Source organism: Schistosoma haematobium, chromosome 1 (genome assembly GCF_000699445.3).
Source record: "Schistosoma haematobium chromosome 1, whole genome shotgun sequence".
Taxonomy (NCBI): domain Eukaryota; kingdom Metazoa; phylum Platyhelminthes; class Trematoda; order Strigeidida; family Schistosomatidae; genus Schistosoma; species Schistosoma haematobium.
Window position 1 is genome coordinate 65,628,939 of NC_067196.1, and position 14,826 is coordinate 65,643,764.

Consider the following 14,826-nt stretch of genomic DNA (forward strand, 5'->3'; position numbering starts at 1 on the left):
TCCTCGGCAATTGCTATAAATAACTTTAAAACGTTAAAAAAGTGACTGGTATTTTATTGAACGAGAACACAAATGGGGACAACTAAATGTATTTCAACATCAGATGACAGAATTTCTTATTAACTTTTGAAGAACCATACAGTAAATACTTCATTTGTGAAATGTCAATCAGTCGTCTCAGACTTCATTGTTCTTTCGTCTTCGCACTAATCATTCACTGCTCTCGTTCTCTTTCCTTTAATCTTATTAACCTTCTGTCACCAGGCATTTCACTTTCAATTGATGATACATACTACTAATGTAGCACACATCACAGTATTAATAGGTATTTTAACAGCTATAAAATTAATATTACTTGAGACGAGCTACAGAATGTGTACACTTAATATTCTTTTTCCCCTTTCAAAATCAATCTTTTGACATTTGAATCAATAAAACCTGCTAGAAATGACATGAATTATCATTTTTTGTATTGCTTAAATTCATGATGTTAAATCATTCAACTTCAATAAACACATGAAGCTGAAATGTAAAAATACCAATTCCTTTTCAACTATAACATAATTAAGACTACTAGATCACGTTTTCATATGACAATTATAGACTTTTTTAGGTGATTACAACATTTTCTACATGGTACTCTTTTAAACAAGTTTTAAAAAATATCTAATTGAAAAGAAATTCACTTGGTATTGTTTAATTGAATCTTCCGATTGATGTTCAGGACTGCAATTGATCAGTCTCTTATTGACATATGCGTGTACTGTGCGTATTGTCTTAATTCGTCCTACTTGGGACTCGTCAGCTGGATGTACCTGCTAGCCACTATCCATCTTTGATTATAATGCTTGTGAATTAAGGCAATACGCATGATATGCACATATATCAATAAGATACTGATCAATTGCAATCATAAACATCAATGGGAAGATTCAAGTAAACAATACCATGTGAATTTAAACTTCACCTCATTATATACGCAAGTGGCTCTCAAAACTCAGTAGCTAAATGGACAACGTGATAACGTTTGAAGCGAATGGTACTGGATTCGAGTCCCAGAGTGAGCATCAACTCTGAGATGCAAGCACAAATAGGACGAAACACCCATCCTGGATTCCACTACTTACCACTATCCATCTTTGTTTCTAATTGGATATAATTCTCACAACCCTTTTGCTTGTAATTTATTTTAAAAAATGAAGACTGTCGTATGTGTTTTAGAATGGCGGTTTTTGGTGATTGCATTAATTTTAATAATTGAATTCATGAGTCGATGTAAGCTAGACTACCACTGAAAACCTAAAAGCACTGAACAGTGAAATATGTATTTCAGTTAGAGATAAAACATAATAATCTTTCATCATCATAATCTTTCTTTAAATGGACATTATATATTAAGAGTTCAATTAAAACAATATTAACTATTAGATACTCATGATTTCTTTGGCTACGATATATTAAGAATATGAGAAAAAAAATCTAGAATTTACTTTAGAAGTTTGAACACATTCCAAAAACCCTGTTAAATATTTACTCTCATAATCAAAAGAATACAGAATCATATGATTACAGAATGATGAAAACTTTTCCCTCCTTAAACGTATAATCCAATCATTCTTTAATCAGAAAACTCACTATGTACATAAGAAAGCATGTTAATTAGAAGATAATGTAAATAGCATTCTCATAATCCTAATTTCTAGGATCAGTATATTTTCTCTGTATTGTGATTATTCTGAAAACATAAAATTTCGTTAAGAATGATATAAAGAACAAAGGCGATTGATCTAGATCTAGATCAAATGCTAGAGATACGCTTTTATTTTAAAATCTTCATTCAAATTAATCAGTAAGTGATAAATTATTCAAAAAATAACTATAGTACATCAACAATAGATATAATCGAAATATACATCAAAGTTCTATGTAATAATTTCAACTGTGATGAAAGTGATAAACATCTGTTGGTCTGTAGTATTCACGAGTTACTTCTAGTATTGTATAAACTTGAGTAGTACGGGTTTTAGTATTATTGAAATTGGTCTCTCATAACAATCGAAGAACAGAAAATATCAAGAAACTATAATTTTCAAAAGTAATACTAGTTCAAAAAATCAATAACTAACCTTCAATGAAGAAAAATTAGTAGTCCGTAATGAATAGCTTCTACTTACTCTGAAGAATATTTTAGCAATAGATTATTCCAAATTTCAGTCATATCAGTATGTTATCCAATAATATTATAGATTCATTTCTCATTTCCTTTATTCCCATAAGTATTTAACTATATGTTTTTCTGTTATTATGTTAATGGTCATAGTGTAAAGCCTAATTTACATAACTTTATTACAGATAACCTATTCCACATGGTCTTTTTTGATGTTAGTAATTTATTAGAAATATGTGGTATTGTTCTGTAAATGTAACTATCGTCTTAATTATACAATAAACTAAGTGTAAATCTATTTTATTCAATAGGTTCTAATCCACTATAAACAGTTAGATTCTTTTTATGATAGAGAGGGTTTTTGCAGGTAAATATTGATTCATTCTCTCTAAAGTAATATCATACCTACTAGGTTCTATATACTTATGTTATATGAAATTTGCTCCATTTTTCTAATTTTTTCAATTCATGAAATAACGTATCCTTATCTTAAAATGTTTTTATTTTTATTTGAAATTACATAAAACACTAAGTCAGCTTTATTAAATTAATTTAATAGGTGAATTCATAAGTCGATTAAAGCAAGACAACCTTGGGAAATCTAGAAGTAGTGGACAGCCATTTTGTTCTAGTCTGGGACTCCTCAGCAGTACGTATCCACGATCCCGCCCCCCGCGAGATTCGAACCCAGGACCTATCAGTCTCACGTGCGAAAGCCTAACCCATAGATCACTAATGGTGTTAATGTCTAACTTCAACCAATCCACAAAATCAAGCCTCCGTACACCATTGTCTTCAGTGAGTTACTGTTTCACAACAGGTACGACTGAACTGTATTGGTCACGGCTTATCACCAGAACTCCAGGAATTACCTCTTGAAGCCAGTCACTCGTGAGCACGTGATGATTATCATCAGCAAGGGGTTTTGTGTAGATTGTAGTACAGTGCCGTCTAGTGCCTCTAGGTTTTCCAAGGTGGTCTAGCTTTAATCGACTCTTCAATTCCACTATTAAATTACTACAATCTCCACAAAACCCCTTTATTAATCTATTTATAAATAAAATACCAGTCATAATCCTTGTAATTTGAATTGAATGTGTAATAATTAATGACAGTAATAACGCCATTAATTACCTCAAGAACAATCATTTATTCTAGAAATTCACTTTTTGACATAACATTATGCTACTATAGTATTGTACAAAATTATGTCATATTTATTATTGTTATGGTATACAAAAAATGGATTAAATTAACTTAAACATGTAAGTCTATCTAGAATTTTACTTACCACCAGAACCGATACCACTTCTTTCTACTCTGTATTGATATATATGCAGTGTAAAAAATAAATGTGAGTTTCTTTTCCATAATATTGCTGGATTAGAAGAATTAGATTCTAAAGGTGATGAATCTGTTAGGGATTTTGCTGGTGAACCATCAGTTGTTATCGATTGGTAACGAGCAGATAACGCAGAATCCAAATAAAATGCTGCTTTATCAGCTGTGGGTGCTCTAAGTTCACTTTGATTTTCTAGTTGAGTACCTGAAATCGGATCTTCACGAAGGTAAACACCAGGTGCATTTGCTCCTGCTGCATCTGTAGCTTTAGTATTTCGAAAAAGAAAAAGGAAACCCAGCAACTTGTGAATGCAGATAGTTGTGTGTTAGACAAATAAAGTCCAAATATATAAACATTCGTTGAAATAATTTATAATTGTTGTCTATTAATACCTCAGTTACTTTAAATATTACAGTTCTACTGTACCGAGCTGAAACCTGGAGAACTACAACAACCACCATCAAGAAGGTACAAGTATTTATAAATGGTTGTCTACGCAAGATACTCAACATTAAATTGACCGGATACCGTCAGCAACAGCCTTCTCTGGGAGAGAACAAACCAGTTTACAGCTGAAGAAGAAATTAGGAAAAGACGATGGAAATGGATAAGACATACATGACTACTCAAATTATCAAAGTGCATCACGAGGCAAGCCGTAACTTGGAATCCTGAAGGCAAGCGGAAAAGTGGAAGACCAAAGAACACAATACATCGGGATATAGAATCAGACATGAAAAGGATGAGTAACAACTGGAAAGAGCTGGTGGGCGGCCTATGTTCCTCCACAAGGAGTAACAGGCGTAAATACTTTAAATATTATTTCATACAACCTTCATTCGTTATAATAACATTACAGTAAATCTCAAAATATTTTGTTTTATAGATAACATTAAGGTTAATAATAAGTAATATATGAAGCGTAAAGAAAACTAAATAATTAGGTTATTAAGACAGATTATGTAAGAATAAAATTAGAAATTAAAATTGAATGGGACTGAAAAGGTATTTTGGCAATATTAAGAGCAGTTCAGTAGAAGGCTAAGGTAAATGAAAAGTCTGTAAAAACATTTTCTCTAGACAAACAATAGGCTTCAGTTATCTGTGAGACATTAAATTTGGAAATATAGGACAGATTTTACGAAATTCCATAGATAACTTTGAAAATTAAATTAGTGTTAATATGGTAAAAAGTAACGGTTAAATATCCGTAAGTGGGGCTTTCGGTTTCTTTATTTTGTCCTTTGGTTAACAATGCAAGTCGATATTCAAAAATTCAATGATATAAGTTCCTGGTTGTACGCCCAACATAACTAGTCTCACAGAACCAGTAGAAATGGTAAAATTACACATAGACAGTGGAACTACGCAGTTCATCTTTATTTCTTGAACCCAATAATATCTGGCTGAAGCATAATAGGCATAATCTTGCGGCATTTACTGTTCATTCAAGAGATATTCTTATACATCGAATCATTATTTCACTGGAACGTCTAAGCTGTTATACTTCAGAATAGTAGCTTATTTGTTTGTTTCGGTGGTTTTGCTTCAGATCTTATCATCGTCATAAGTTTCATCAGGGACTTTAGAGTATATTCTTTTCGCTTAAAAAAATCATGAGTGAATTTTAATTCCTTTTCACAGGTTTCATCAGTGAGACAAATTTTAGCTCTGTTCACATGAAACTAGTTTAAAATAGGTATTATTTTGTTTAGCTTGTATTTTTAATTACTTATTTGTCATTTCATTCATGTTTGTTATTGTTTTTGACAGATGAAATACCACCTAAAAATACGCAGCTGCAACATTGCCAACCCTCCTAGTGAACATAGTTCGTGAGAAGTTGTTTTGAAATTAAGAGTGAAGAGAAAATTCAAACAATCATACATATTCCTGCCAATCTCGAAACTTTTCAATATTCAGTTTCATTATTATTCGTAATTCACGCAAACTGATTTATGAATGTTAATGATGACTGTGTATGAGAGAAAACTATAAAGTCACATGTTCGAATCCTAACATGATCTAACATTTCTCTTACTCTCACTCATTAGCTCTACGTTGAGCCGGGCATTTCTGTTTCCATCTTTTAATCTAGGTGGAAAAATAAGTTGTTTTCCTTCACCTTTGTAAGGAAAATGTTTATCAGTATACATGTTTCAGTGAGATGTTTTGATAAAGAACAGACTTTTTATCAGTATTTGTTAATTTTAGTCACGATATTCAACTAATTGAAACACATTTCTGATGCTTACTTCAAACTATTGTTTTTTTTTTGGAAATTTGTACTTAGTAAGGGAATCATTTAAATTGCTTTCTCTTTCTTTCATTCACTAACTCACTTACTCACTCAAACACACACGTAATCAAATGACCTGAGAAACAAAATCAGCCTGTTTGTACATAAAATAAAATGGCGTCAATTAGAATTTTATTTTAACTAACAAGAAATGAAAAGCAATCAAAGTCAATAAATAGAATTAAATAAAAGGTGAGAATATTTTTTATCTCTAAGTAACAAAAATTTCCTAGTCGTTCATTAATCAGAAATCTTATTAACATAGAAAAAGTAGATAATTTTTAGTTCTCTTCAAAAAAAAAAATATATATCTATATATATACTATCCGTCAGCTTACTATTCGAAACAGAAGAGAGAAGATCTCTAAGTGCTTCCTCTTTACCATACACTTCAACTGCAGATATTCGAACAGAAAATCTTGCACCAGTACGTTCTTTTTGTTCAGTGATTAATCGAAATAACCAAGAGATAGCTGAAGGGATAATGCCAAGACCAGATGATTGTTTGTCATCACCAAACATTGAATTAGATTTGACTGAAAAGGATTAGAAATTAAGAAAGAAAACTAAACAATCAGAGGATAGAAATCAATCAATAATAAAATTTAAACAGTAGAAAAAGGAAATTTCGGAAAAATTTAATTAAAACAATTTGATGAACATATTTATTAAAATGAAACTTTTTATTCTATCCTTATAACAAACAGTATAGTTAAAAAAGTACTTTCATTCAATGTTTCTAGACACTTTTAATAGATTGTGAAGAAGAAAGATTGGTAAATGATTAACTATGATATTAGAAAAGATCTAAAGTAAAGAAAGATTATTTTTTCAATGATCCATCTACAGGATTCAAACTTTTATAGAATCTATTATTATAGTGACAGACATCAATGTCATTGAGAGATAATTAATTTCACTGATTGAAATCATGAGTCAATTGAGGCTAGACCACCATGGAAAACCTTGAAGCACTGGACGGCCGTTTCGTCCTAGTATGGTAATCCTCAACAGTGTACATCCCGCACCCCGCGAGATTCAAACCCAGGGCCTATCAGCCTCGCACTAGGCGCTTAACCAACTAGACCACTGAACCGGCATCCAACGGTATTAATGTCTAATTTCAACCAGTCCACGAAATTGCGCCATCGTACACCATTATCCTCAGTGAGCTGATATCTCACAACAAACCTGGTTGAACTCCATCCGTCACGGCTTCTCACTAGAACTCCAGAAAATGTCTCTTGAAGTCAGTTTCATGCTAGGATGAAACGGCCGTCCAGTGCTTCTAGGTTTTCCATGGTGGTCTAGCTTCAAATGACTCCTGATTTCAACTATTGAGATAATTAATTGTTGATTAAAATTTTTATGACAAGTTTATAAATGAACTTCGGTCTATACATTGAAAATATACAAATTTTAACATTGCTATCATGTTTATAAATGATCATTATGTCAAATGGTATTGTGACAAACCTTATGGGTTTTAATTCACTTGGTATTGTTTATTTGAATCTTCTCATTAATTTTTAGAACTACGATTGATCAGTCTCTCATTGGCATACGTGCATACTGTGCGGATTGGCTTGGTATTGTTTAAATTGACAAGTATTATGAGCAAAGATGGATAGTGGTGTTTGAAGCGAATGGTACTGAGCTCAAGTCCCAGAGTGAACATCAACTCAGATGTCACAAATAGGACGAAACGAGCATCCTGGATTCTACTGGTAGCCACTATCAATCTTTGCTTATGCGAGTTGGTAATTTTTTTCGTATCATTATGGGGGCTTGTAAAGATTGTAGTACTTTCACAGTTGAAATCACAAGTCGATCTAAGCTAAACCTATACTGAAATACTAAGTCCTTTATTAAGATGAGACGAAATAATCCTTTTCCCTACAAATTTCACATATGATGCATTGTATCTATCAGTGTTTCTTAGCTTAATCATAATGATTATCATTACATCATTTCAAATTAACATCTGTGTATTATTTTAATTCCATTTATAATACGATTATATTTTTTGAGTGGTAAGACGCTAACAACTAAAGATTGGTGGATAACAGTTTTATACGTCTTCATCAATCATTTCCTTTGCAAAATCTATAAAAATCTACAAGGAACTGAAAAGAAGCTCACTAAGTTTTCAATTGAGAATGAAAACTATCCTAAAACGGTGCCATCAAGTTTAATAAATTGATTTTTTTGTTAGAAATGCTTATCAAAGATTTCTAGATAGTGTTCATCATTGATTTATATAACTTATATAGATGTTTACTTTGTAATATGAAATTTCTCAAAAGTTCATAGATAAACGACTTCATCAAAGATCTTGAAAGTTATGTTCTATAATATTAATATCCTTCTTACTTTATTCTCTTTTTCTTCCTTTAATCTAACCAATATAATGAAATAAATAAATCTTCTATATTTGTCTCCTACTATTTTATCTAGCTATACAATAACTTATATTTATAGGCATAAAAAATAAACTCGTATATACACACAACTACTGTTTATATGGATATTCATCTACATATCATTAATTCAAGTGGCAATGTAAATTACTATCACACAAGTATTTAACTATATATCTCTAACTCTCATATACATATAAAGAAGTGAAAGGAAGATGATTAATTGTATTTGATCAATGAGGCATAAAGCATTTATTATTTTGTACAATAACTATATAAATATATTTATTCTAAGAATTGTAAAGAAAAAGAAGCAAAAAAAAAAGAGAAATTAATTGTAAGTTCATTCTTTTCATTTCCATAGATTAGTTGCCTTGACTCAACCTTGAATTATTCTATTCTACGTGCAATTATCAATTAAATTGTTGTGATGATCAAATGAAAGAAAAAAAAATCTTTAAATCATTATTACAACTACAAACATTGAAATTTAATAAAGCTTATTCTTAAAAGAAAACTGTAATAATCATATCATACTTGTAGAAGAGAATTTACACCAGAATAAATGATAAAATCATACACTAATGATAAATTTGATTGAGCCTCTTTTTTTTAATTAGTGAAATTAAGTATAAAATAAGTTCTTATAGAAACAATTGATAAACCTGAAAATAATAATAAATCTAGTAAAAAACGAAAATAGTCGATTGATAAAAATACCCTTAACAACAACAACAACAACAACAACATTGATCACATGTTCAGTTTAAAAACTAAAAAAATTATCTTCATTGAAACAGAAATTCCCTGATCATTTAAAATATATACTATTTTATTTGAATAATTCAGTTCACTTCATTACAGATAATTGGAAATTGTACCATAGTCACAATTGATTGATCACTGGGTGGCGATCAATGTCATGCGTGTCTAGTCCTTATTTAGTGCAGATCGAATGCTATCGACCATGTTGCAATGTGGCCACCAGCCTAGCCGACTCGACACTGCACTAATAAGGACTAGACAAGCATGACATTGATCACCACCCAGTGATCAATCAAATGTGATTAAATCTCAGTCCTACAGGAGGTCAGTCGCGGCTCGAATAGCTCAGTGGTAACGTCTCTGACTGTGAAGCTGGGTGACACGAGATCGAATCCTCCAGGGAGGATCAGTTCCCTCAAGATTACAGGTGCACCTTGCTGACGAGTGCCAAGTAGCACGAAACCCGGGTCCATGGTTTCCTGTCGACTACCTCCAACCACCATCTAATTGTACCATAGTTTTTAGTAGTATGATATGATGTCACTATTATTTCTCATATATTTACTAAATCTATAGAGTATATATTATGTATGATATCCCAGATAACTTAAAATGTTAATATGGTCAATATTTTTTCTGGAAGTAATTCGACTAAAATCATCACAATAAATTGTTATCTGGTATGAAAAAAAAATCACATAGCATAATCCAATATTATTTAATGAGTTAATGATTCACTTTGAACTTGGTTAACTTCATCATTTACAATCAATCACTTATCTATATGTTTAAATTCAATCTTTTATTGTAACTATCCCATTAACTCTTATTTTAATTATATCAATTCAAGAAATATTCTATCTAATAATCTCGAACTAAATAAGAAATTCTATTAATAATATCATTCAATAATAATAATTAATATCTAAGCATTATAAAATATCAGTAATAATAATCGATAGGAAATTGATTATACATAAATATTGTTAGATTAGATGAAAAGAATTCGTTTATTATCTAATGTTTGTATGTATTTCTATTCTGATCATGTAAATATATATAGAGATAGATAGATAGATATGTAGGTAGGTAGGTAGATATGTATATGTATATACGGCTTTGAAAATGTTATTCCAATTATTGTCGTTATAAACAAATAAATCAATGTGAGAATAATATTTGTTTATTTATTTATTTGCTTACTTTATTTGTTTACAAATAATCTATATGAGTAATACGTGAATATATCAAAGGGGTTGTCTGATCTTATTTAGTTGTATATAATAGAAAATCGAATTAAATGCTATAAAGTAAATATTTGATTAAGTTAACATAAAAAAAGAAGAAGATAACTATCATTTATGAAACGTAGCTACTTGAACGTTTTATTTTTTAAAAGATGAACTACCAGCACTTCAAAAATAATGATACGTTTATAGTGTTTGTATGAACTAATGATTCCTTTGTACTTGATGTAGGCTTGATTTACAATTCCAAATATAGTACATAAGTTCATGTTTATCTAGTACTTCTTGATCCAACTGAGTTATTTCTGGAATTCCTAGTTTATACCATAATTCAAATACTTCTAATTACCATAATGTTATTATAAAATTAGTTAGGTCTAAAGTAACATTTTATTCTCTTTGTCTTTCATTGACTCGTTATCGACTTTAAACTCGAGAACATTGAATAATAGTCGCTTGTATAGGAACTAACTAGGCCTTTTTAACCTTTTGATTTCTATGATGCCAATTAAAATGATTGTTCTTCTTCTAAGTTCTTATATATATATGACAGTAATCTGTTGTGTCTTTAAGTAAAAGTGAAGAAAATTCAGCGAAGAAAATTCTCATTTCGATTAAATCATTTATTTAAGCTGTACATTTGTACTGATAGTTGTTTGATAAATATGTAAGTCGATATTCAAATGAAAAATAGAAGTGATCTCATCCTAAAATGATCTAAGTTTTTAACTATCAAATCAGATTTAAGTAATAATCAGGGTATTAGAGAAAAATAGAAGTATGAAAATTAAACAGGTTTATGCTGATTTCAAACATTTTACTTATGAACAAATTTGTTTAGACAATAAATAAAGGTTGAAGGTTATACTTTTCAGTAGACCTAATAACCTTGTACTTACACTCTTCATCTGACGCTTCAAATTTTAACTGATTCATAATAAACAACACTTTACAGGTATCATTACCAAGGTTTGACTTGATAATTTCGAATAAATTAAGCATTGATTGGATTGTTATAAATAAATAATACATTTGTAATATCCCAGTAAGTATAAACACTAGATTTTCTGACGTTTCATAACTCCGTGTAAGTCTAGCTATTTTATTTATTCACTGAAGAAGTGGCTTACACTGAATGACGAAACGTCGGAAAATCTAATTTTTTCTACTCATTGGAATATTACAAATAAATTATTTATTTACATAACACTTTAGATAATAAAACTCATTGTGTGTTGCAAATAAATGTTAACTAAATTTAAGAGAAATGAGGGTAGACTATGAATGAAATGTGATAAATTCATTTATATTATAAAAAGGTGAAATTTATAATAAACCTTCACCTTCACTTATCTAAAACATTTTAAATCATTATTTTCCGAGAATGTAAATCATTTGCATAATAGTCCTTGTATCTATACTGAGAACTACTTAATGTGATAAGTTAAAAGTTTTTTTCTGAAAGCAATAAGTGATATGTGAGATATGCCGACATTCAACCGCTTTTAACATTTCCTGTGGATGGAATAAAAGTATATATTGGAGATTATTGTTGTCAACAATAAACTAACTAGATCTACTATATTTCCTTTAGAAAATATTAACAACATTAATAACAAGCACAACTTTATAATCTTATAAATAACTTGTCATTGTCATTTATGCTTGTCAATAAATCAAATCCACTGATTATCATTTAACAAAACCAATGAGAAGTTAAATTAAATAGAAAATAGCCATCAATATATAAGATAGACTCTATACAAGTGAATGTGAAACATGTAATATTACATCAGCGATACATGGATCATTGACAGTTATATATAAAGTACAAACAAAACATGAAGTGAATATAGTATGTCGCTATCGGAAAGAAATGATTGTTTTTCCTGATACATATACAATAGATTTATATATACAAAATCTAGTTTTGCATAGGATTTTTTCTGTGGAAAACAATCAATTTTACAAATCACTAAGAGAATTTCTAACAAAACAAAAGGTGTAAATTATCACAAAATCATAGTTGCCGAAAGACTTAAGCTTTTCATTTTATTATTTAACTATATTATTGGATGATTTATTGAAAGAAATATTGATTACAATACTAAGATGAATATCTTTATAGGTAGGTAGATAACAGTGTATTGCATTTAACTTAAAGAAACTTGTCAGTAACTAAAACCATTTAAATATTCCGTTAGAAATAAAAAAAAGTTTTCGTGTTGAGATTCGATCAATAAAATTGGATAAACTGATATGATATAAAGTGAGTTTGTTTTCCAGGTTCATGTTAGCTTTTTATAACATTAACTGAGTGAACTAAATGTATTGACTAGATAAAAATCTAACTTGATTCCAAATAACAAACATTGATTTCTTAAAATAACAAATCAAAGGAAATCAAAGGGAATTCTTTCCATATCACATCATTCAGTAAATTTGTATTGGTAAAGGTTACTTAGATTTATGTGGTAATACAATCTGAATTTATTAGATTTGGTTTCAGCTTATTTCCAAATGTGCTTCAGAAGTTATGAAATTAATAGACCTTAAAATAAACCCACCAATTTGTCAACTTACAATCCAAAATCTACCCTATAAATGAATTAAAAATTAATACTTCTTGATTTTTTGCTAAGTTTGTCACAGTTCTCTTTTCTCTAATAACACTTAAACCAATTACGAAAATGTAATAAGAAGACGAAGATTATCAGAACTATGTGATATATTAGCGTAATACATTTCGAACAATCTGATCACACATAATGTACTTATTAAGAACATTTATATATAAAGATAAAAGGTCAATGAAAGGTCAACCATCCGTGGTAAGATTGGCTTATTATCCAGAGTGATTAGGTTTCAAATTGTATTTACATTATTATTATTACTCTTATTATTATTATCCTTGTCTCCTCTTACCCTCCATTTCTAGTCTAGTTGACCTTTTATTTTTATATATAAACGTTCTTAACAAGTATATATGTGATCAGATTGTTCGAAATGTATTGTGCTAATATATCACACAGTCACAATTGATTGATCACTGGGTGGCGATCAATGTCATGCGTGTCTAGTCCTTATTTAGTGCAGATCGAATGCTATCGACCATGTTGCAATGTGGCCACCAGCCTAGCCGACTCGACACTGCACTAATAAGGACTAGACAAGCATGACATTGATCACCACCCAGTGATCAATCAAATGTGATTAAATCTCAGTCCTACAGGAGGTCAGTCGCGGCTCGAATAGCTCAGTGGTAACGTCTCTGACTGTGAAGCTGGGTGACACGAGATCGAATCCTCCAGGGAGGATCAGTTCCCTCAAGATTACAGGTGCACCTTGCTGACGAGTGCCAAGTAGCACGAAACCCGGGTCCATGGTTTCCTGTTGATTACCTCCAACCACCATCTAATATCACATAGTTCTGATAATCTTCGTCTTATTACATTATGGGAATTTATCAAAGAGAATAATTGCTTTAAACCAATTATATTGGAAGGATAAAAAAATGTAGCATAGTGCAATTCATATGATCTAAGGTATATGATAGACATGTTTTATACATTTTACAGTTGTTTAATTACAAAGGTCATAATTACCAAATGATCGAACGTTTTGTTATGGTTACATACAAAATTATTAACTTTACACAACTATCGTAACAAAATATGTTGACTTGACACTTTAACCATTTCAGTTTTATTTAACTCTAATATCCATGACTTCATTCATTTTAGAATTTTCATTTATTTTTGTTGTGTGAATGTTCTTCAGTCGATTTTTTTAAATGTCTATAGATACTATAAGTTGTTTTCCAGTATTTCTTTTTTTACATAACTCATGATGAATAGAATATGGCGGGTACAATTTCCTTCTCAACTCATTTTTAAAGTATTTACAATATTATGTATTTTAACAACTCATCTGATACTCGCTACAATTTCTTATAGTCACAGTAATTAAATACTAAGACCTAATATGTTATCATCATGAGATAGCCTAGTATTTTACTATTTAAACCTTATTTTCAGTGTCACTATGAACATATGGAGTGGAATGCGAGTTCATCTAAATGATGATTTTCTCTCAATATATAAAACTTTACCAAAACTTGTAATTAACAAGAATATCGAGGCTATCAGCTCATAACGTTTATGTACTAACAGGGACTTCATATGACGGGAAGAAAAGTCAAAATTAGATTGATTTACTCATTGTGATTTTCGTTCAACATTAATCCTGTTTTAATTCTGCTTTCCCATATGATATTTTGTTCTGTATGACATACGATATTCTTATATTCAGTGGACATGAACTATGCTCAGCATGACATACAGCTTATAATTTGTTATCATTTCGGTTATTTTTCATACACGTCATTTCATCCTAACTATTAATCAAAATAGATGTACAATCAATATATAAATGTGGGTATTTTCGATTGGGGTCGTTTTGTTTTCGGCTTAATAAATCTTCATTTACTCTAGTCTTTGTATTCTTACTTTCGCGTCGTAAGAGTTGCAGTGGATCCTAGTTTTACAACTAAAGATATAAGCAATTCTGGCACAACAATTAGTGAC

The 14,826-nt window shown here is 30.2% G+C and overlaps 1 protein-coding gene across 2 annotated transcripts in view; it reads right to left on the reverse strand.

The window, feature by feature from the left end:
* MS3_00001882 (uncharacterized protein) overlaps positions 1–14,826 on the reverse strand; it is a gene marked incomplete at both ends in the record, with an annotated part of 108,123 nt that overhangs the window by 27,473 nt on the left and 65,824 nt on the right. For both annotated transcript variants that reach the window (XM_051209386.1, XM_051209387.1), the window contains 2 exons: positions 3,459–3,773; positions 6,147–6,344. In XM_051209386.1, the coding sequence (XP_051074839.1) occupies positions 3,459–3,773; positions 6,147–6,344 (513 nt within the window). The remainder of the gene's footprint in view (positions 1–3,458; positions 3,774–6,146; positions 6,345–14,826) is intronic.